The 25083-nt window shown below is 39.3% G+C and overlaps 1 protein-coding gene across 2 annotated transcripts in view; it reads left to right on the top strand.

Moving 5' to 3' along the window:
• The window catches only part of BRD7 (bromodomain containing 7), a 60036-nt gene that overhangs the window by 22858 nt on the left and 12095 nt on the right, over positions 1-25083 (top strand). For both annotated transcript variants that reach the window (XM_064274070.1, XM_010596089.3), the window contains exons 5-11: positions 5280-5424; positions 9709-9819; positions 14978-15162; positions 16294-16417; positions 17295-17370; positions 23881-23988; positions 24404-24539. In XM_064274070.1, the coding sequence (XP_064130140.1) occupies positions 5280-5424; positions 9709-9819; positions 14978-15162; positions 16294-16417; positions 17295-17370; positions 23881-23988; positions 24404-24539 (885 nt within the window). The remainder of the gene's footprint in view (positions 1-5279; positions 5425-9708; positions 9820-14977; positions 15163-16293; positions 16418-17294; positions 17371-23880; positions 23989-24403; positions 24540-25083) is intronic.

Below are 25083 nucleotides of genomic sequence, written 5' to 3' on the forward strand. Positions count from 1 at the left end.
GGAATAAACAGTACAGATATTTCCGGTTTTGCCAATAGATTGAAATATGTTCTGTGTATTTGTGCAGTGCATGTCATGCTGTGAGTGTTCAGCAATTACTGAGACTAGGAGAAGAAACATAGCACCATAAATCAGAATTGTGACCCTCTTTTAAATGTGGGAATTTATTCTGAATAATGTCCGGATTAAACAAATGTTAAGTAAACCTCTTAAAAGAGAAAAGAATAACCCAATCGTTATTGAAATGTTTATTTTGATACTCCCTTCACTCAGAATCTGAATTTCCAATTCAGAGACACTTACAGTGTATTTGCAGGGGATTGATGGTTCTAAGGCATACATTCTACTAGGGATCTTGGTTTTCACTGTGTTGTACTTACGTATCAGCTCCAGAGCACATCATAAATAAGTGTTCAAGATAAAGTCTCTAAAGCTGTCTGTATATAACATCTGTTCAGCTTTACAGTTAAGACGCTACCAGGCTCTCCTCTTTTTTGGTGTTACAGAGTAGTTGAGAACATTGAATTTCTAGTCTTTACCCTTGAATAAATTATTCATTACTTGTCTCAAAGGAGTGAATGTGTGAGTATTCAGCATTCCATCTCAATTAAAAGTTATGACTGTAAAGTGCTTTGTCTGCCTTTTAGTTTTTTTCTTGTAACATAAAATTGGAATGTAGGTTAATGATGTCACCTTAAGAAAAGCCTACTTTAAAAGGTATTTTTTAGTCCAAGAATCTTAACATTGCTGAGAACATTTTGGGAATTAGAACCTGAAATTAGATTTTAAGTAGCTTTAGTGATTGGGTGAGTTTTTATTTGTGAGGCTCAGAGAGCTAAGACTGGTAAAGAATATAATTAATCAAGTTTGCCAAAACCATTTTGGGTCAAAAAAACGAGATGGGGTTCTATAGTAAAATGACTCATTTTATGGGATATAGTTGATAATTTTCTCTGAAAGATAGTTGCAAAAGAAGACTTCGAGAGATGATTAGTGTTGTTGACCATGGTAACTACGATGAACAGAATGAATCTGGGTATGTAAGTTCCGGACTGGGTATATTTGCTCATTTTCAATATTTTTTAGTTTCACTGCTTAGGCATCCTGCTGGGAAGAATAAAGGTAGATTCAGGCACGCTGGAGTTCAGATTCTATCTCCATCCCTGATTCGCTTTATGACTGTCTTAGTCATGTAGTGCCACCATAACAGAAATAACACAAGTGGATGGCTTTAACAAAGAGAAATTTATTTATTTTCACAGCCTAGTAGGCTAGAAGTCCAAATTGAGGGCATCAGCTCCAGGGGAGGGCTTTCTCTGTTGGCTCTGGGGGAAGGTCCTTGTCTTCAATCTTCTCCACGCAGGAACCCTGCGTCCAAAGGACCTGCTTTGCTCCCAGTGCTGCTTTCTTGGTGATACCAGGTCCCCAACTCTCTACTCACCTCTCTTACCTTTTATTTTCTTATAAGATAAAAGGTGGTACAGGCCACGTCCCAGGAAAACTCCCTTTATACTGGATCAGGGAAATGGCCTTAGGAAGGATGTTACAATCCCACACTAATCTTCTTTAACATAATCTCATCTTGCTTCATTAACCACAAGCAGAGATTAGGATTTACAACACATAGAAAAATTACAATTACAAAATGGAGGACAGTCACACAATACTGGGAATCATGTTCTAATCACGTTGACATACATTTTTGGAGGACACAGTTTGATGCATAACATCCCACCCTTTGGCCCCCCAAAATTCATGTCCTTGCCACATGTAAAACATATCCATCCCATCATATCATAGCAGAAGTCTTAAATCAACTCCAGGTCCAAAATTCAGAAGTTCCTCTTAATCTGTGAAATCTAGAATACAAGCTATCTGCTTCCAGGGTACAGTGGTACAACCGGCAGGCACAAGCTAGACATTTCCATTACAAATAGGAGAGATTGGAGGGAAAGAAGGCATAACAGGCACCAAGCAAGTCAGCAGAACACATTACATTAGTCCTTAAGGCTTTGCAAATAATCCTTTGTTCTCTGAGACCATTCACACAGTAGTCCTGCCCTCCATACTCGATACTGGTCACACTTCCCAGGCCCACTGGAATGGCAGTTTTACTCTCTTGGCGTTAGGCGCATCATTCTCCTAGTCCGTCTGAGTGGCAGCTCCACCCTTAGAAACACCAGAGGCCATGACTCCACCCTTTGAGACCCCAGAAGTCGTGGCCATACCCTTAGAGACTGAGGCAGTTCTGCTTCCTGTGTTCCTTGTCTCTTCAGCTTATGCTTCCTGGTTCCTTGGCTTCTTGGCCCCTCCGGCCTCACCACACACATCTGCCCTGCTGGGGCAAGTGTTCCAAAGCTATGTAGCTCCACCAATAAGTGCCTGGAGGCACCTCACTCCGCCAGTAACCTTCGAACAGAAAGCATTCAGCTCTCTTGCCCCGTGGGTTGGCAAGTCTAGCTCCATCAGTAAGTGCCTTTGGCAATCAGCTCTTCCGCTCCATGGGTCGGTTCCAGCACTGTCTCACGCTGGACTCCGGGTTCTGCTGCTGCCGCTTCTCATCGTTTGCACTGTCTTCAGTGTTAACAGTTTTCTTCACTTCCTTCTGAGTCCTCTATCCATTCATAGTTTCAAAACCACTTCCACATTTTAGGTATCTGTTAGAGCAGCACCCCATTCCTGGTACCATAGTCTGTCTTCTAGTGCTGTTATAACAGAAATACCACAAGTGGATGGCTTTAACAAAGAGAAATTTATTCTCTCACGGTCTAGTAAGCTACAGGTCCAAAATCAGGGTGTCAGCTCCAGGGGAAGGCTTTCTCTCTCTGTCAGCGCTGGAGAACGGTCCTTGTTATCAATCGTCCCCTCGACTAGGAGCTTCTCTGTGCAGGGACCCTGGGTCCAAAGGACATGCTCTGCTTCCAGCAGTGCTTTCTTGGCGGTATGAGGTCCCCACTCTGCTTGCTTGATGTCAGGTGACCTTGGCTGAACACCAGAAGGATGTTTAGCTGTGTTTTATTGACTACATGAATGCATCTGATTGTGTGGATCATAACAAATTATGGATGTGATGAAGAACAGGAATTCCAGAGCACTTTGTTGTGCTCTTGTGGAACTTGTACATGGATCAAGAGGCAGTTGTTCAAACAGAACAGGGGATACTGCATGGTTTAAGATGGGAAAGGTGTGCAGCAGTGTTGTATCCTTTCACTCTATTCAGTGTGTATACTGAACAAGTAATCCTCAAGGCTGGACTAGATGAAAGAATGCAGCATCAGGATTAGAGGAGGACTCATTAACAACATACAGTATGCAGATGACACAGCCTTGCTTGCTGAAAATGAAGACTGCTTGAAGCACTTAACGGATGAAAGTCAAAGACTACAGCATTCAGTGTGGATTGTGCCTGAAGATGAAGAAAGCAAAAATCCTCACAACTGGACTGATAAACAACTTCACGATAAATGGAGAAAAATTTAAGTTGTCGACATTTTCATTCTACTTGGATTAGCAATCAGTGTCTGTGGAAGCAGCAGTCAAGAAAGCAAATGACATATTGCAATGGGAAGATCAGCGGCAAAAGATCTCTTTAAAATTTTAAAAAGCAAAGATGTCACTTTGATGACTAAGGTATGTCTGACCCAAGCCATGGTCTTTTCAGTCACCTCATGCATGTGTAAAAGCTGGGCAGTGAAAGAGGAAGAGAGAAGAATTGGTGCATTCGAAATGTGGTATTGGTAAAGAATATTGAATATACTGTGGACTGCCAAAAGAATGAACAAATCAGCCTTAGAAGAAATACAACCGGAATGCTCCTTAGAAGCAAGGGTGGCGACACTTCAGCTTCCTTACTTTAGACACATCAGAACAATTGCTAGAAAAGAATGTTTGGTAAATTAGAGGGTCATTGAAAATGAGGGTAACCCTGAATGAGATGGATTGACTCAGTAGTCACAACAATGAACTCAAAACATACCAATGATTACCAATGGCACAGCACTGGGCAACATTTCATTCTGTTATACATAGGGTTGCCATGAGTCAGAGCCAACTCAACAGCACTAACAGCAAATAAATGGAAAGACATCTTATGTCCATGGACTTGAAAATATGTCAGTACTTCCGTCTACAGATTTAATGCAATCCCTATCAAAATTCCAATAGCCTTTTTTGCAGAAATGGTAAAGCAAATCCTTAAATTCATAAGAAATTACAAACGACCCCAGATAGCCAAAACAGTCTTGAAAAAGAACAAAGTAGGATGACTCACACTCCCCTATTTCAAAACATACTACAAAGCTACAGTAATCAGGACAGTGTGGTACTGATACAATGATAGACATACAGACCAGTGAAGTAAAATTAACAGTCTAGAAGTATACCCATACATCTTTAGTCAGTTGATTTTCAACGTGGGTGCCAAGTCCATTCGATGAGGAAAGAATAGTCTCTAACAAATGGTGCCAGGACAACTAAATTTCCACATGCAGAAGAAAGAAGTTGGGCCCCTACCTCACACCATATATGAAAATTGACTCAAAATGGATCAATGACCTAAAGATGAAACTCTTAGGAGAAAACGAGTAAACCTTCAGGACCTTGTATTCTGACTTAATGGGTCTAGGTGAGCCTCCCCCCAGCACACACACACATTGGAGTGTTTTTAAAGCTCCCCCGATGATTCTGATGTGCAGCCAGAGTTGAGAACCTGTAATAGAAAGCGCTCTTTCTCAGATTTAGGGGTGTCATGAAGACCTTTCTTAATGTCAGTTTTTTGAGCACACACGTGTGCAGGCATGCAACAGAAGTTTTTTCTGTTGATTGAGAAAATACACATATACACATGGATGCAATAATTCTGTGGTCCACAAGGAACCCAAACCTGTTAGAAATCAATATGGAAATTGCAGGTATGCATTCATAGTTAACATTTTTGTCTTTTCTCCCACGGTTAGTAACGATAGACAGTACTAAGCTCCCAAAGGCCAAAACATTGGTTGTTAGCCTAGGTTATTTTGCTTCATTTTCCCATTTGTAGGAGGTGCTACTAATTAATTAGACTACATATTTAAAAAGAAATATTATCTGTCTTAAGAGTACAACTAGTATATAAAGCCTTGTCATTAAAATTTTTCCTTCAATTTTCAGCGAAAAACTTGGTAGCATACTACAGATTCTTGCTCCATCTAGAGTTTTTCTCTGACATCTGCTTCTAGACCAGTAGATTTGTTTGTCATAGAAATATAAGTTTTTTTTTTTTTTTTTTCATATCTTCACAGAAAAGACCCAAGTGCTTTCTTTTCATTTCCTGTGACTGATTTTATTGCTCCTGGCTACTCCATGATCATTAAACACCCAATGGATTTTAGTACCATGAAAGAAAAGATCAAGAACAATGACTACCAGTCCATAGAAGAACTAAAGGTAATTATAATTATTTATATTTTGGTTGGAGAAGTAGACTGAGCTCTTGTACAAAATAAAACTCTCAGAGGCATCTTTATTCACTTGAGGGTCAAACTCTCGGATCCACATACACAAAAACTTGGTAAAAATCTGGAGGTCTGGTGTTCAGAATATTTTGGATTGACCTTTTATTTTGCAAAGAATTAAGTTGATTTTAGTATCCAATATCTTTGTGTTTTTGTCTTAGCTTTTTTTGAGCTCAGTAATAGAAAACCAGGTGAAATAAGCCATCTGGTATATTGTTTTGTTTTTTGTTTTTAGTGAAATTTTGAGTTTCATATGTATTCCAAAGTATATTTTCACAGCCTTTAAAATAAAAAGATAGTATAAGATTCTTGTCTTTTCATCAACACAGGTAAAATTGATGCTTTAATGAAAGCATAATTTGAGTAGGATTTCTTTTTCTAGACATATAAAGTGTGTATCTTCTAAAATAGAGAAGAAATTGGCTTGTCCAAAAATACTAAGTGACAGTTTAATTACATTTTCTACTTTAAAGTATAGTTTCTGTGCCAAGAAATTTGGAAGACAGCTACCTGGCCAACTGACTGGAAAGAGGTCCATATTTTTGCCCATTCCACAGAAACGTGATCCAACAGAAATGTGGAAATTATCAAATGGTGTCATTAATATTACAGGCAAGTAAAATTTTGCTGAAGGTAATTCAAAAGTGGTTGTAGCAGTACATTGACAAGAAACTGCCAGAAATTCAAGCCAGATTCAGAAGAGGACGTGGAATGAGGAATGTCATTGCTGATCTCAGATGGATCTTGGCTGAAAGCAGAGAATACCAGAAAGATGTTTAATGTGTTTTAGTGACTATGCAAAGGCATTCCGCTGTGTGGGTTATAACAAATTATGGATAACATTGTGAAGAATGGGAATTCCAGAACACTTAATTGTGCTCGTGAGGAGCCTGTACATGGACTAAGAAGGAGCCATTCTAACAGAACAAGGGATTATTGCATGGTTTAAAATCAGAAGGGAAATGTGTCAGGTTTGGGTCTTTTCACTGTACTTGTTTAAACTGTATGCTGAGCACGTAGTCCAAGAGACTGGACTATATGAGAGAGAACACAGCATTAGCACTGGAGGAAGACTCATTAACAGCCTGCGTTACACAGATAATACACCTTACTTGCTGAAAGCGAAGAGGACTTGAAGCACTTACTGATGAAGATCAAAGACTGCAGCCTTCAGTATGGATTACATCTCAACATAAAGAAATCAAAAATCACAACAACTTAACCAATAAACAACAACATGATAAATAGAGAAAATATTGAAGTCATGATACTTTCGATTGTCTCATATGCGTGGAAAAGCTGGACGATGAATAAGGAAGACCAAAGAAGAATTGATGCCTTTGAATTATGGTGTTGGTGAAAAATATTGAATATACCATGGACTGCCAGAAGAATGATCAAATCTGTCTTAAAAGAAGTACAGCCAGAATGCTCCTTAGAAGCAAGGATGGCAATACTTTGTCTCATGTACTTTGGACATGTTATCAGGAGGAACCAGTGCCTGGAGAAGGGCATCATGCTTGCTGAAATAGATGGTCAGTGAAAAAAAGGAAGACCCTCAACAAGATGGATTTGACATGGTGGTTGCAACAGTGGGCTCAGACATGACAGTGATTGTGAGGATGGTGCAGGACTGGGCAGTATTTCATTCTGTTGTACATAGAGTTGCCATGAGTCGGAAACAATGCGACGCTGCCTACCAACAACAGTTTGTTGTAAGTCATTGCCCCTGAGTTTACTTAGGCTACATTTGTTGAGCATATTTTCTTCAGCTTTAAGAAGAAGGAGAAGAAAAGAAATTTAAAAAAAATAAAATTAATAAAACATATACAATCCGCAAGATAATGTAATGTTAAAGTTTTTTCCATCTTTGAAGAGTATTGGTATATATTGATATCACAGGTACAGTTTTCTTCTCTTTATTCTTCCAAAGAGAAGATACCATCTGTTTTTTCAGTTTGCTTCGTATCAAACCGCTACAAACTTAGCTGGTTTAGGTAGTATCTATTTTACATTTATTTTTTCCACAGGAGCATCGTAGTGTTCACTTGACCTAAAGGCTAGGCCCTAATTAATTACAAAAGGAAAATAAGACTGTAAACATTATCTTTACTTTGTCTCTTCTTTTTCATCCACATGTAGATCAGCTGAGATTTATGAAGAACCAAACCCTTTGCTATCAAGTCGATTCTGACTCATAGTGACCTTAGAGGACAGAGTAGAACTGCCCCATAGGGTTTCCAAGGAGTGGCTGGTGGATTCAAACTGCTGAACTTTTGGTTAGCAGCCAAGCTCTTAACCACTGTGCCACCAGGGCTCTTCATGAAGAACACCGGTATTTAATTCTGTCACTGTCAGTTTTAAGTGTGTAGATAATGTCCCTCTTGCCCTGAAAAACCTGAGTTTTATTCTCTTATATTCAGAGATGTGGAAACTTTTCCAAATTGTATCTCTGGTGAGAATTTGGCTAGGACTATTTTCCTTGGTTTTCCCAGCATATTTCTGACCTTATTTTTGCTTAATGGAAAATATTTCCTTTTTTCTTCTGTGAAGCGTTTCTCTACGATCTTTTTCTTATCGATGACAAGAGAGTGTGTCCCCTAAGTGTTTTTGAGGAAAATGGGTTAAGGTTTATCATAATTGAAATGAACAAGTATTCTTAACTCTTTGAAGTTGTCAGCGTTAATGTGTCTTTTGTCTGGGGAAAGTTTCACAGCCTGAAGTAATATGTATTTATTCAGCTCATTAGGTTACTAAAGCAAAAAAATTGTGTGAAATGTGTGCAGAACAGGCATTCATCTTTTTGAATGACCAAGTACCATTACCAAAGTCCAGTGACGCCTAATACATTGCAGTTAAGATTGAAGGTGTCTGTAAATGGCCTTCAAGGATCAGGTCTGTGACGATGCTCACCCAGTAGTCTTATTGCTCAGTGGTTATTTAGTCATCTGTCCAAGTCATCTGCCCCCTCTCCCCGAAGTATATATTTAATAATTCTTAATGGAATGGAAATGTTTCACAATATCTATAGCAGAAGTTCTTAACACGAGTTTCCTTGGGAAGCCACAGAAGGGCTTTTAGGGGTCCGTGAACCTGCTAAAATTGCATGAAAAATGTGTTCAACATTGTGTGTGTATGTTTGAGGAGTAGATCCAAAACTTTCTTCAGATTCTTCGAAATCCAGCACCTGAGCATAACTGATTAGAGACGGCCAGAAGCTGAGAATCCAGTACACTTCCAACCACAATAAATTTAATACCACATTCATTGTGACCTTTGAATCCATCTCTTTAGATACTTTGAAGTAGAATTCATTTTACCTCTTTCCTTCCGTTTAAGTGTTGGGAGTTGTCATCACTAATTACTAAGCAGTGGATTTTGAATGTGTCTGTTTTGGATTGTTGGGGAAGGGGGTCCTTTTTTGTTGGATTTTTATCAATTGAATTTGTGAGACTTTGGCATAATCACTCTCATATTTCTATAATGTAGAAGTGACTCAGCCATGAAAAAAATGCAGTGGAACTGAGTTCTCCAGCACGTGTGCATACTTTGAAATTTAAACCAAAAATACCGTTCTGATGATTTGGCTACTCCATTTACATGTTGTGACTCCTTGAGGTTGTTCGGCATGATTTTACAACATTCTGCCAGTTGTATTTAGCTTATGAGAGTACTCAGACACTTAAAATGACTAAATGTTTTAACATTTTTGTTCACTTAATTTGAATTTGGCAGGAAATATTGTGATAATTTAGCACTGTTTCCAGTCTTCAGTCAAGATCTGAAATATTTAATTCCAAAATGGAAATTTAAAATGTTTGGTTTAAACTAGAAATAATTTTTGAAATTACATTGGCTCTTCAGCCAGGATTATTCTAATAAATATGAAGTAGAAGGATTTTCTTCTCAGTCCTTGTGCAATAAGGTTATATTGAAGAAACTCACTAAAAAATTTCCTTGTGGGATCTAAACTTTATATACAGTTACTATGAAATGTTTTTTGGAACAGAATGTTGTAACATATTTAAATTAATTTAGCAATATTTGTTTCATTGATGAGTCCTAAATTTTTTTTATTATAAATTGCTATTAATGTTGCTTAGTGAACAGTAGAAGAAAAGGTCTTTTTAAGTTTTAGAGCATCTGTATGTTTTAAAACTTGCTGAGAGAGTTATTCTATTTTAATGCATTTTTATTCTTAATATTCTCTCTACAGGATAATTTCAAACTAATGTGTACTAATGCCATGATTTACAACAAGCCAGAGACCATTTATTATAAAGCTGCAAAGAAGCTATTACACTCAGGGATGAAAATTCTTAGCCAGGTAAAGAAAACTCTTTGTTCTAAACAATAATTATTTGATCATAGGGTACAGATCCAATACAATACTGATTTTATGTTATTAATAGATCATATTATAGTAGGAAATACTAAGGAAAAATTTTAGTAAACAGAAGATTAAGGCAGGAAGAGTCTCACTTGGCATTGATACAATTAAATATTCACTTGTAATTAGTTCTTTAGAGGCTCTTGAATTGATGTTCGTGAGATAGACTTATTTCTGCTGTGGGCAGCAAAATTTGACTGTGGAAGAAACAGCAGCCTGAATTCCATGAAGGTTGGATGAATTACGAGCCCTTTGAGGATGAAAGCACTCGGTTTCCCCTTGTGGTGGTAGAATCCAGTGTTCTGGGCAATCCTGTGCTTCTTGGTGAATGAAGCAAAAAGACAAAATACACAAATGAGAAATCGCATGGGACTATCTCCAGGCCCCCTCTTCACGACAGCAGAATCTTCCTTAAAGGTCAAGAATTGGTGCATGGCATTGTAAGGGGAGAAATGCATACAGAGCCCCAGACACAACGTCATCAAGTGGGGTGAGAGAGTTTAAACATGATGACTTATCCAAAACTGGACTGTAGACAGTGTCGCTCAAAATTACGAGTGTCATATCAGAGTGACAGTTGATGAGAGACCTTGAAGGATAAACTGAGGTAATCACTGAATCTGCTGGAAAAAGAAAAAAAAAAACTAAGAAGATAAGTAGCTTTTTTTGAGGTGTTTGTCACAGCTCTGAGTAGGATGAACCACATTAATGGGGGGCTACATGTAGGAAAACATTGAGGGTAGTCCTGGTGCCGTGGCAGAAAGTCAGAAGACTGGGTGCTAGTTTTAACTCCCTGCCACTAATCTGTGGGCCGTGGGCAAGACCTTGGCTACCCTAGGCCTCAGGGTTCTCATCTGTAAAGAAGCGTTTAACCTGTGATCTCCAAGAGAATTTCTAGCAGCAGTGTTGTGATTCCAAATAAGAGCTAGACTAGGGAGGAGACTTTTAAAAAAGACAGGAAGATAGAAGGACTTGCAAAGGCAAATAAATGAGTGGGTGTCAGACACGGGAGAAGCAGAAAGGAATGAAAATTCAGGGCTTGAGCTCAGACCCAGAAGAGCTAAAGGATAGTAAAAATGAGTCATGTTTTTGGTTTTCCAATTTAGTGTTTTTTGTTTTCTGTTTTTCTTTTTTTTTTTTTTGGTGATTGTATTACAGCTCTATGTTTAAAGAAATGCCTTGGCGTGCGGATGTCTCAGTATCTGTGCTTGGCTCTGCAAGATTCTTGGATCTACTTAACTGGGGAAAAATATTTGGATTGATGATTTTTCTTACACTCTTAATATTTAAACAACATCATTTCCCACCCTTTCCTCAAGACTTGGGAAACTATAATGTAATCCAGTCACCCATCTTTTGGCAAAATTTGCAGAGGGAAAGGGAGTGTAAAATGTTTATCCCACTTTGCAGGAAGTCTCAGAATCCAGAACCAAGCCACATTCCAGGTTTAAAAACCTGCAGGTGTTTGTTGTGATTGTACGTGAAGGAAAAGCGCATCCAGTAAGTGCAGCCTGTTGTCACTCCAGAAGACACACATTGTATTTTGGGGAAAGAGGTCAATTTACATAGATCTAACATATCCAAAGTCAGCTTACCAACTTTGATTCACCAGTATGTTCTCTTCTTTAGCTAATGTGCAGAAGACTCCAGTGTCTTGATTTTTACTGGGGGTGACCCAGAAAATAAACTCCCTTCTCCACTTTCCCTTTTCTCTCTCTCTCTCTGTTGTTTTCCTTTTTTTCAGAGGTCTTCCTGTTGAGGAGCCCTACCCATCCTGTGTTAACAGCTTCCTGTTGACTGTTCTCTCCACCCTAGATGGGAGGTCACAACAGTGATTCTAAAATGTTTAAATGTAGATGTTAACTCTTCTAATAGCAAAGCTCCCAAGAGAGCCCAGCACACCCTTCCATGAATGGCATCTTTTAAGTGATAACTGGTTTTGAATGTTCAATGTAAAGTGTTTTTTTTAGAGTAGTCATTCATCATTTTCTTAGTTACACCCAAATAGTGACTATCGGAAGTAGTATCTTTAAAACAGTGGACGTGTGCGTGAGTAGAATGCTGCATTTAACAAACTGCAGTGCATAGCCTAGTAGCTTCAGGATCAGACTAATCCTGGTGACCTCAGGCAGGCCAGGCAACTGCACAGCCTCTTTCCTGGCCCATAAGATGGGGATGATAATACTGTTTACCTCATAAAGTCTGCCTGGTGCGAGAGTAATCACTCATTAAGCGTTAGCTATTAATGGCAACAAACCAAGCACTTTTAGCCATTTAATACTGTAAAATTAACCCTCAATGAACAGTACGCTGATGCGGAGAAGTTTTAATTACCAAAAAAGAAAAAAACATTGAGAGTAAAAATTAATTAAACTCAGTTTTTTCCCTTGTTTCTAAATTTAGAACGTTTCTTTAATTGAATTATTTAAATTTTGTGCATGTTATGTTAAAAAAAATCCCAAAATGCTCTTAATGTAGATTTTGCTTTATAAATTCTAGAGTGGGAATAAAAAGGTTACTGAGACCCTTGTGATCTAAGCCCATTCGTTTCGCCAGCATTTATTGAGCACCTACAATGTGCCAAGGAACCCTGGTGGTACAGTGGTTAAGCACTCGACTACAAACCGAAAGGTCAGTGATTTGAACCCACCAGCAGCTCCATGGAGAAAAGACCTGGTGATCTGCTTCTAGAAAGATTACAGTCTAGGAAGCCCTGTGGGGCAGTTCAGCTCTGTCCTGTAGGGGCGCTATGAGTTGGAATCGACTTGACGGCACACAACGATGTGCCAGCCTAGTTCCAGGGCTACAGAGATGAGTAAGACGCAGCTCAGATGACATGGGAGGGGGGGGAGGGCACAGATGGCCAATAGATAGTCACAGAAATCTCTAACTCATTAATATTTTTTAAGTATGTATTAAAATAAGATGTTTTTAAAAATCAAATTGGCATTGTTTTTAGTGATACTATTCAGTTTGGCCAGCATTTAGAGAAATTTTCAAACACTGATGAAACTTTCAGATACTGATACAAATTGATATAACGCTTTCTGGAAGGCAGTTTGGGAATAAGTTTCAAAAGCCTTTAAATACTCATTCCCTTTAACCTAGTGTATCCCCTTCTAGAACTTCATCCTAAAAAGATAATAGGAGATTCCTAGAGTGGTTTATTTACAGTAATGGTCATGAGGCTTTTATTTGTAATAGCAGAAACTAGGAAATAATCTAAATGTCCAACAAACTCAAAACGTTGTTGAGTCACTTCCAACTCATAGTGACACTATAGGACAGAATAGACTGGCCCATAGGACTTGCAGAGAGCATCTGTCTAGTGGATTTGTACTGCAGACCTTTTGGTTAGCAGGCATAGCTCTTAGAGTGTGAATTAAATCATGGCACATACATAGAATGGAGTACTATACAGTTATTCAAAGGGCTTTAAAGAGTATTGAACAGTATGGAAGGAAAATGCTTATAATTTGTTAACTGAAAAATATGCTTGTTACCAAATATTAGTATCATTCCAGTTTGCTAACATGTTTACTGTTTAGAAAAATACTAAAATGTTAAACGTCTTAACTCCATTTCTGTCTAGATAAATTAACAATGTTTTTATTTTCTTTGCTGCCCATATCTTTGTCTAAATAAAATGTATTACTTGAACAGTTTTAACATGACTTCACAGCCAGGTAGCAGGCCCAGCCTCTCTGGAGGCTCCCACAGGCTAAGGGTGTGCTGTTGATGCAGCTTAGTGTGGTGAGGAGAGGCCTAGTCTTGGCCAGCAATTCTGTGGCCTCAGGTGAGTGAGCTAGCATTTCTGGGCGATATTGTTCTTATTTGAATGACCTCTGGCCCTTTCCAGTTCTTAGCTTCTATACAGCAAAAGTCTTTGTTCCCTGCTGTTGCTATGCAGCCTAAGGAGAAGAGGTGGATTACCCAGTAAGCAAGGTAAGCATGGGCTTACTTGTGCTTACTTACTAATCTGTAGTGGCAAATTTCACATGGTTTCATTGGGTTTCTACGAGCCACTCCTTGGAAACCGTATGGGGCAGCTCTACTGTGTCCTATAGGGTCGCTATGAGTTGGAGTCGACTCGTCAGCAACGAGTTTTTTATTTGGGTTTCACATTAGTAAGCCAGCCCGTGCTTACCTTGCTTACCACGTAATCAGTCCGTCAGGGATTGTAAATTTGAAAAGAGGCTTTGATTCTGTAGCAGGGTGCTGTGGGGTTGGGGGAAAGACAGGTGCCAGCCATACCTAGAAGCAGAATCTTTGATGTGGTGAAAAAATATGAATTTGTTCACTACCGATGATCTGGTAAGCAAGGTAAGCACAGTGTTTACCTTGCCTACTGGATAATCCACCCTTGCTGAGGAGGCTGCACTGCACTCCAAATTTTACCCAGTGACAACTCTCAGAGGTAAAAGGCAGAGTAGTCAGTAGGAACAAATCTGCCTCTTTAAAATTGGTCCAGAAACCTCAAGCCCTTAACCAGGATGGAAATCTCACAGGTTATCACCGCAGTGGAAAATTGAGCACGTGTTTCACAAAATAGAAACAAGAGTTCTTTGGTTACTAGAGCATTATGCAGGGCAAGGAGGGAACTATGCTGGCAACTTAGTATTCTCATCAAGGCATATTTTCACATGGAAGAGAAAAATGGCAAAGTCTTCAGTGATTACCCTAGGGTACCAGAATATAAGGACACGTCATCGGTTCACAGGCTCTAGGTTTTAATATACCCGGTGATTGTTAACTTTCAAAAGAGCCATTCTGTTATATATAAAATTTTTAACATATATTAAGCGAAATTTTATTTTTTTAATTCAGAACTTCAAAGAATACATCTTAATTCATACATTCTCTTCTGTAAACTTTCTGATGATGTGATCAAGTTTTTAGACATTCTCTGAAATTGGAAATTATCTGAATTGAAGTAGTAAATTTTATTGTTCTGTTTCTAAATGTCATACCCTCTTGATATGATTATATTTGTTCCCTAGTTAATGACAATAAGTACAAACTCCCGGGAAAAAAAATGCATTACTTTAAAAGTTGACAACAAACATACAATGTGAATATTCTTGAATATTCTTAGGAAAGAATTCAGAGCCTGAAGCAGAGCATAGAATTCATGACAGACTTGCAGAAAACTCAAAAGCAGAAAGATCAGACAGATACCTCGCAGAGTGGAGAGGACAGCAGCTGCTGGCCACGGGAGAAGGAAGACTCCGGGGAGGCTGAAGCCCAGGCCTTCAAAAGCCCCAACAAGGAAAACAGAAAGTAAAAATCTTCTGACTACTTGGTTAAGCTATCTTTTTCAAGCTAGTAAGGGGGAAAAAGTATTGACTCCACTGATTCAGGCCTGAGTGGGGAAGCCCACGTCCTAGTCTGTCAGTGCTGGGTTTTTGGCACAATGATAGCTATCATGAAAGTCCACATTGGTGTGTGGTACTCCTCGCGTCAGACAAGCACTTTATGAAGTTGTCCAACTCAGTTCAGGAAATGGTTCTGGATACATATTCTTACTGGTTTTAAGACCAATAACCTAACTTTAAGGACTCACTGTCAGTGAGTTAATTAAATAGACGTAATTGTTTTAAAATGTGTGGTTGTTCTTTACCTCATCCCATAAACGGAGTTGAGATAGTAGATAACATAAGTGCAGATAAAGCTCTTCCTGAATAGATGGGCTGCCCCTGCCATGTGAGCTTGTTTTCCACTAACGCCCACTGGTAGGGACAGCGATGAACCAGGCAGCAGCCAGTGTGAGTGGACGGCAGTAGAGGGCCTCCTGCTGCACACCGCTGGCCACCAGCCCTTACTGCTGAGCACCGCACTGTCAATTCTGGAGAAGGGGATTAGTTAGCAGTTTGAGATTTCTGCTGCCATAATTTACTTTTGCAAAGTAACAAAACCCCCATAAATCTTTTTTTGTGATAGCAAGTTTCTTCTGTTTCTAAACCAGAAAAACAAACCCATTGATGTCAATTTGTTTCCGACTCATAGCGACCCTATAGGACAGAATAGAACTGCCCCATAGGGTTTCCAAGTAGTGGCTGGTGGATTCTAGCTGCCAACCTTTTGGTTAGCAGCTGTAAAAAAAAAAAAAGTGTGTGTGCCCCCTCCTCCTTCAAAATATGTTAGGAGTAGAATTCATTTTTATGAATGTACCCAGAAAACATACTAAGGCAAATAAAACTGCAGATAAGAGGGGAGAGACTAAGTAAATGTATTGGGTTTGTCTTTCTGTTCGTACATTGTCACATGTCCCTTGCCAGACCATTAGGAAACAGTTTTGGTTGGTGATGGTAGTACAGGCGTCTCCACTTTAGCTGTATACATATTTGGAATTCATTTGAACATTTTGATCTTATTTTTCTTTCTCTACTTGATACTCTTGTATGTTTCCAGGAAAGACAAAGATACGAGTGAAGATAAATTCAAAAGCAATAATTTAGAAAGAGAGCAGGAGCAGATTGACCGCATCGTTAAGGAATCTGGAGGAAAGCTGACCAGGCGGCTTGTTAATAGTCAGGTGATTCAACTTTTCCTTTTCTTCTACTACCTACTGACCTTCACTGCTGTCAGCTCTTATTAGGTGATGTGGAACTCTTAGTTTTTAATTCGCTTGTGCACATTCATCCATTTGTTTTTTTAATCCTCCTCTGCCATGGCACTTTTCATCAGTATAATAAACTCACAAAGAAAGATTAGTAATACATTTATTTGTAAAATACATGATTAATCTTATCTCTATTATTGATTTTTTTTTTTTTTTTTTAGTGACGTTAATATGTTCTGACTTAGAAAATGAACCATATACTTTAAACTTATAACATTTATACCCTGGTTTTCGAAATCACATTGTTTAGGTCATTGGTTTTAAAGCCAAGTGGATTAGTATTAAGGAGCCCTTGTTGCCCAGTGGTTAAAGCTGTCGACTGGTAACCAAGAGGTTGGCAGTTCAAACCACCAGCGGCTCTGTGGAAGGAAGATGTGGCAGTCTGCTTCCGTAGAGATTTATGGCCTCAGAAACCCTACGGGGTCGCTATGAGTCAGAATCAACTCAGCGGCAGTGGGTTTGGTTTTGGTTGGATTGGTATTTGACTTTGGGCAAGTCACTCCTCTTTCTGGGTCTGCAGTGTCCTCCTTTATTGATAGAGTGGGCAGAACTAGATCTCTTAAGGACCCATGTAGCTCTTTTAAAGTTCTGAGATTTTCTTAACCTTCATTTCTTTTGCCTGTTGTCAGCACCTGTATACATGGAGACAGGTGTGAAAGTTAATGTTTGAGTTTAATGATGATGGTGATATAATATTAGCTTAATTAAACTAAGACGTTCTAGTGTGCTACAGATATATATGGTATTTATAAAACAGTTTAGTCCATTTGAATACTTTGGGTCATTGCAGTGTGAATTTGAAAGAAGAAAGTCAGATGGGACAACAACATTGGGGCTTCTCCATCCTGTGGATCCTGTTATAGGAGGTAGGTTCACGGAGCAAGACTGTACACGAATCTGATGCTGTTAGACAAAGAGCTGTAACCTGGACTAGCATTTTAAAGCAGCAGCCTGAATATTGGTAAATCCAGCTGTCATCCATAAAGAACTTGACCAGACAGCGTGTATCTCATACTAACAGCTAGCCTTTCCCTTCAGCCCAAAGTAGGTACTATAGATGTAGTTTCCCTTAAAATGCAAGGCCCTTGAAATATTTCATACCCATGATTAACGAAGCTAGAAAATTTAAGCAGTAATTTACAGCCACGGTTTTCAGAGACTGATGTTCTTAGATATTTCTAGAGGTTTCTCAAAACCCTCAGATTATGACACAATAATTTAACCAACTTTAAATTTCAGTGAATAAAATTGATGCATATGTCACATAGTACTTTACTGTAACGAAGTTATGTGCACTCGGGCATTAAATCTTGCACCATGGTTAGTAGAAAGTTTATGAATGTTCAGAATCAATGTTTTAGAGCCTTTGTCATACTTAGATAATGTTTTAATGGAGACAACATAGGCAGTGTTTGAAATTTGATGTAAAACTGCAAACTTTTTATCAAGCAGATCCATTTGAGAAAAAAATCATGCTTTCTGATATGCAAAAGTGAGAATGTTAATTTACTTTATAAATACTGATTTTAATACTACCATCATGAGAGAGGTAATTGGGAACACAAAAGTGAGTTACGACAAAATTTACACTCAGAAAGTTTCCAATATTTCTTGTATGCCATGGTCGAGGCACTGCTTTGGGAGCAGGAAGTGGAGTCGGGTATGTTGTGGGGAACAAAACTGGGAGAGACGGGTCCCTTGCCTTTACATTCTGTGGGGGAATGAGCACAAACAGAAGATGATCACGGAAAGAAATATGAACTTACCTATCGTGGTAAGTGCTACAAAGGAAGAGAACAGCTGTGATGGTGAATAACAATTTGGGAGTCAGGGAAGACTTCCTTGAGAAGATGTTTGGTTGATCCCAGAAAGGTGAATTGGGGGTGGGTGAGTGGGGAGCAGTGAGTGAAAAACCTTGAAGCAGAAAAGAGCTTGTTGGATTTGAGAGACTTGAAAAGGGACCCTAAGCAGGAACTTAAGTCACCTGGAGGAGACTGGAGAAGAGGGAGGTCAGATCACTTTAAGGATGTTAGACTTTATTCTGAGTAATACGGGGTGCTGGTGGCAAAGTGGTTAAGAGTTTGGCTGCTAACTGGAAAGTCAGTATTTTGAATCCACCAGCTGCTCCTTGGAAACCCTATGGGACACTTCTACCCTGTGCTATAGGGTCACTATGAGTCTGAATTGACTCAACAGCAATGGATTACGGAGAGAAAAAAAGGAGGTAATTTAACTACCATTTATTGGACACTGAAAAACTTCTAGGCACTATAATTTTTATACATTATCTTGTTTAATCATTTCAGTAGCCCTGTAATATTGCCTTTATTTTGTTTTACTGCTAAAGTTCAGAGAGGTTAACTGACTTGCCCAAAGGTTATAGCTAATCAGTGATAAAACCAGGGTTTGAATGCAGTTCTACCTGACTTAAAAGCCTCCAGGTATAATGCCTCCAAAAGTAGGGTGGGGGAATAAGACAGATGTTCAAATAAATCTTAATACCAAAGTATGGGTATTACTGGCCCCCTATGCAAGTTTTTTTTTTTTTTTTTATGCAAGCGTCAGAGTCAACTTGACAACAGTGGGTTTTGTTTTGATTTTCTCCAAGATCCAAAACCAAACCCAGTGTGTCGAGTCGATTCCGACTCATAGCGACCCTGTAGGACAGAGTAGAACTGCCCCCATAGAGTTTCCAAGGAGCGCCTGGTGGATTCAAACTGCCAACCCTTTGGTTAGCAGCCGTAGCATTTAACCACTACACCACCAGGGTTTCCTTTCTCCAAGATAGGCTTACAGAATAGTGTCTGGGGCTGCTTAAAGGAGCACAAGTCTTGAAATCTGTGGACCCTGGCCATCTCGGGGTTAAATAAGCAGCTGTGAAGGAAGCCCTGCAAGGCTGTCCACTAAAATGGGGCTGGGACCTAAATAGACCTTTTTCATTCCACTCTTGGAATGCTAAAGGAGGAAAATATTAGAAGCCAAATGAACTTAGAATAAAAGAAACCAGTGATATGTTTTCAAAATAAAACACATTTTTTATTTTTATGTGAACTTTTTATAGTAGATTATTTTATAGTCTTGTTCTTAGGTGCTATGACTCATTTGACCCTATGTTCAGCAGAACAAGATGCACCCTGATCCTGAGCCACCCTCACGCAGTCATTGCTGTATTCGAGCCCATTGTGGTAGCCACTGTGTCAGTGTCTCATTGAGGATGCTCCTTTTTTTTCACTGACCCTCTAGTCTACAAAGCATGATGTCCTTCTCCAGGCACTGGTTCCTCCAAAGTACATAAGATAAAGTCTTGCCATCGTCACTTCTGAGGAGCATTCTGATTGTACTTTGTCCAAGACAGATTTGTTCATTGTTTCGGCAGTCCATGGTATATTCAGTATTCTTCACCAACACCGTAATTCAAAGGCATCAATTGTTCTTCAGTCTTCCTTATTCATTGTCCAGCTTTCACATACATATGAGGCGATTGAAAATACCATGGCTTGGGCCAGGTTCACCTTAGTCCTCAAAGTGACATCTTTGCTTTTTAATACTTTAAGGAGGTCTTTTGCAGCAGATTTGCCCAATTCAGTGCATCATTTGATTTCTTGACTGCTGCTTCCATGTGCATTGATTGTGGATCCAAGTAAAATAAAGTCTTTGACAACTTCAGTATTTTTCCCATTTATCATGATATTGCTTATTGTTCAGTTGTAAAGATTTTTGTTTCCTTTATGTTGAGGTATAATCTTTGATCTTCACTAAGTACAGTAGTCTTTGATCTTCATCAGTAAGTGCTCCCTGTCCTCTTAAATTTCAGCAAGCAAGGTTGTGTCATCTGCATAACACAGGTTGTTAATGAGTCTTTCTCCAATCCTGATGGAGCATTCTTCACATATTCTAGCTTCTCGGATTATTTGCTCGGCATACAGATTGAATAAGTGTGGTGAAAGGATACAGCCCTGACACACACTTTTCCTGACTTTAAACCAAGCAGTATCTCCAGTTCTATTCAAATGATTGCCTCTTGGTCTATGTACAGGTTTCTCATGAGGACAGTTAAGTGTTCTGAAGTTCCCACCCTTCCTAGCTGCCTGGTGCTGCTGTAACAGAAACACCACAAGTGGATGGCTTCAACCAACAAATTTATTCTCTCACAGGCTAGTAGGCTAGATGTCCAAATTCAGGGCATCAGCTCTAGGGGGAGTCTTTCTCTCTGTGTCGCCTGCAGAGGAAGGTCCTTCTCATCAATCTTCCGCTGGACTAGGAGCTTCTCTGCACAGGAACCCTGGGTCCAAAGGAAGTGTCTGCTCCTGGCGCAGTTTTCTTGGTGGTATATGGTCCCCCGTCGCTCTGCTTGCTTCTGGCTTACATCTCAGAAGAGATTGGCTTAAGACACGACCTAATCTTGTAGATTGAGTCTTACCTCATTAACATAACTGCCTCTAATTCTGCCTCATTAACATCGTAGAGATAGGATTTACAACATATAGGATAATCACATCAGATGACAAAATGGTAGACGATAACAGTGCTGGGAATCGCGGCCTAGCCAAGTTGACAGATATTTTGGGGGGGACATAGTTCAATCCATGACAGCAGTGTTATCCATGATTTGTTACAATCCACATAGCCGAATGCCTTTGCATAGTCGGTAAAACACAGGTACACATCTTTCTGGTATTCTCTGCTTTCAGCCGAGATCCATCTGACATCAGCAATGATATCCCTTGTTCCACGTCCTTTTCTGAATCTGGCTTGAACTTCAGGCAATTCCCTATTGATACACTGCTATAGCCGCTTTGGAATGATCTTTAGCAAAATTTTACTTGCTTTTGACATCAATATTATCTGATAATTTCCACATTCTTTTGGATCACCTTTCTTTGGAATGGGTACAAATATGGATCTCTTCTACTTGGTTAGCCAGGAAGCTGTCCTCCAAATTTCTTGATATAGATGAGTGAGCACCTCTAGCGCTACATCCATTTGTTCAAACATCTCGGTTGGTATTCTGTCAATTTCTGGAGCCTTGTTTTTCATCATTTCCTTCAGCGCACCTTGGACTGATTCCTTCAGTACCATCAGTTCTTGGTCATATGCTACCTCCTGAAATGGTTGAACATGGATCAATTCTTTTGATACAGTGACCCTGTGTATTCCTTCCATTTTCTTTTAATGCTTCCTGTGTCGTTCAGTATTTTCCCTGTAGGATCCTTCAGTATTGCAACTCAGGCTTGAATTTTTCTTCAGTTCTTTCAGCTTGAGAAATGCTGAGCATGTTCTTCCCTTTTGATTTTCTGTCTCCAGATCTTTGCACACGTCATTATAATACTTAGTTTTCTCGAGCCACCCTTCAAAATCTTCCGTTCAGCTCTTTTACTTCATCACTTCTTCCATTTGCTTTAGCTATGCTATGTTCAAGAGCAAGTTTCAGAGTCTGTTCTGACACCCATTTTGGTCTTTCCTTTCTTTCCTTTTTAATGAACTTTTCCTTTCTTCATTCTTGATATCCTTGATGTCATTCCACAGCTTGTCTTCAGGCTTCAGTCTTTAACATGTCAAATCTATTCTTGAGATGGTCTCTCAATTCAGGTGTGATATACTCAAGGTTGTACTTTGGGTGTCGTGGACTTGTTACTAATTTCCTTCAGCTTCATCTTGAACTTGCATATGAGCAATTGATGGTCTACTCCACAGTCTGCCCCTGGTCTTGTTCTAGCTGATGATATTGAGCTTCTCCATCAACTTTTTCCACAGATCTAGTCAATTTGATAACTTTGTGTTCCATCCAGCAGGGTCCACATATATAGTCGCTGTTTATGTTGTTGAAAAAAGGTATTTGCAATAAAAAAGTCGTTAATCTTACAAAATTCTATCATGTGGTATCCGACGTCATTTCTATCACCAAAGCCATATTTTCCAACTACTGATCCTACTTTGTTTCCAGCTTTCACATTCCAGTGACCAGTTATTATAATTGCGTCTTGATTGCATGTTTGATCAATTTCAGACTGCAAAAGTTGGTAAAAATCTTCAGTTTCTTCATCTTTGGCCTTAGTGGTTGGTGCATAAATTTGAATACTAGCTGTATTAACTGGTCTTCCTTGTAAGGGTGTGGATATTATCCTTTCACTGACAGTGCACTTCAGGATAGACCTTGAAATGTTCTTTTTGACGATGAATGTGACACCATTCCTTTTCAACTTGTCGTTGCCAGCGTAGTAGACCACATGATTATCTAATTCAGAACAGTCAATACCAGTACATTTCAGCTCACTAATGCCTAGGATATCAATTTTTATGCAGTCTATCTCATTTTTGACAACTTCTGATTTTTCTTGATTCAGGCTTCGTTCATTCCACGTCCCAATTACTAGTGGATGTTTGCAGCTATTTTTTTCTCATTTTGAGTCATGCCACATCCTCAGATGAAGGTCCCGAGAGCTTGACTCCATCCGCATCATTAAGGTTGACTCTACTTTAAGGAGACAGCTCTTCCCCAGTAGTATTTTGAGTGCCTTCCAGCCTGAGGGGCTCATCTTCTGGCACTGTACCAAACAAATATTCCACTGCTATTCATAAGGTTTTCATTGGTCAGTTTTTTCAGAATTAGACTGCCAAGTCCTTCTTCCTTATCTTAGTCTGGAAGCTCCGCTGAAACCTGTCCACCATGGGTAACCCTACTGGTATTTGAAATGCCGGTGGCCCAGCTCCAGCATCACAGCAACATACAAGCCACCATAGTGTGACAGACTGACAGACACATTGGGACGTGTGCCTCCTAGTGGATATTAATTTATCCTTAACATATTTTGAATTCTTGTTACTTTTAATCCAGGTGTTTTCTCTTTTTCAGGCTTTTACTAACCTTTTGTACTGATTTACTTCCATCATCTTAACATTTGAAAGCCTGGCTTTTAAATCCTTTTTTCTGGAAAACTTTTTTTTTTTAAGTGAAGTCTCTTTTTGCAACCAATTCTTGATGAAGGAAAAGTATCATGAATGTGTATTTTAATAATTTTAGAGACTGTCCTCAATCGAGTTTAATTTTTAAATCAAGGTTAATTGTTGCCAAAGGTAAGAGAAAATCTATTTTTGGAAATTCATCTTCATTCCACTAAAGCCTTAAGTGCCACATGGTTTTTAGGGATTCCAGGAACTGGTAGAGTATAATGACAAGATCCAGATTTTGATCTTGGCTACATTCTTGCTTTTCTGAGCTCAGATTTTCTTATCTTAAAAATGGATATAGTAATGGCTGCCAGCCGCTTTCCTGGGTCACGTGGGTGACAGGCAGCAATGTAGGTGAGAGCACTCTGCACAGTACCTCGTGGGCACTCTGCTCATGCCTCCTCACTGTGCCTGGTGTTATGCTTCAGATCCAGGCTACAGCCCTGTGAAACTGGGAATGACCACTGGACGACTTCAGTCTGGAGTGAATACTTTGCAGGGGTTCAAAGAGGATAAAAGGAACAGAGTGACTCCAGGTAAGGCTCTGGCCTAGTAGGTCACAGTGTGTCTCTTTTCACTCTTTCAGGGAGATGGGGAAAGGAAGCATGGTTAACCATTCATTGTATTATTCACTAACTCCCTGGGTGGTGTTTTCACAACATCAATTAGCATTTTCTTTTTTTTTTTTTTTTAAGAAACTGAAAATCGGGTATGAGTTTTCAAAATGAGTCAACATTGGTCTTTTTTCTTTCCCCCTTTCCCCTTTGTGGGGAAAAAGTCACTTGAGTTGTGACTTCGTAAGTATCCGGGGAAATGTCTTAGTTGTGTGTACCAGTCATTGAAGTAGTGAAGCTGGAAGACAGTAATCTTTTAAATTATTAAAACAAAAAAAAAAAACATTGATATGTAAGTTGACGAATAGTGTTGTAGCGTTTCATTTTTTACCAACAGTGTTATACTTGAATTATGGACCCTACAGTTCATACGCCCCACATTATGATTCCACATTTGCAAATATCAGCAAGGATGACTCTGATTTAATCTACTCAGCCTATGGGGAAGACCCTGATCTTCCAAGCGATTTCAGGTGAGCCCCGGTTCATCAGTATTCTGAGTACCACGTTCTTCTAAAGTAACAGTGTGCGCATGGGATCTGTGTATAGACTTAGCTATCCAAGTGGTGGAAGATGTGTTCAGTTGTTTACCCCTGAAATTGGCAGGCATTAAATAGATCCTTAGTTATCATTATCCTTTAGTGGAAATTGAATATTTTAAAGACAGAACATATCTTCCCAGTATTTTCTGATGTTGGCACCTGTAGTGTTTTAATTCTTCAAACAGTACTTTTTTAAAGATGCTGCATACTATAACTGATACGAATGTTCAGGAGCTTGTTATTACAAAATGTCCCTGCGTCATCTGGTCATCTGCTGTAACGTCTCTGTCACCGAGCTGTGTTCCCAAACTTGGCCAGTTTTTGGAACTCACGGAGCTTTCTGCCCAGGGTTTGAGATAGGACATATTGACTCGGTTCCTAAGGCAACCCAGGTATGAGCCCATTTGGCCCATCACATACCAGGTAGACCATTGCAGTCACACCCTCACTTATTACACGTTTCTGGGGGAGATTC

The sequence above is a fragment of the Loxodonta africana genome, chromosome 21 (assembly GCF_030014295.1).
Source record: "Loxodonta africana isolate mLoxAfr1 chromosome 21, mLoxAfr1.hap2, whole genome shotgun sequence".
In the NCBI taxonomy this organism is placed as follows: Eukaryota; Metazoa; Chordata; class Mammalia; order Proboscidea; family Elephantidae; genus Loxodonta; species Loxodonta africana.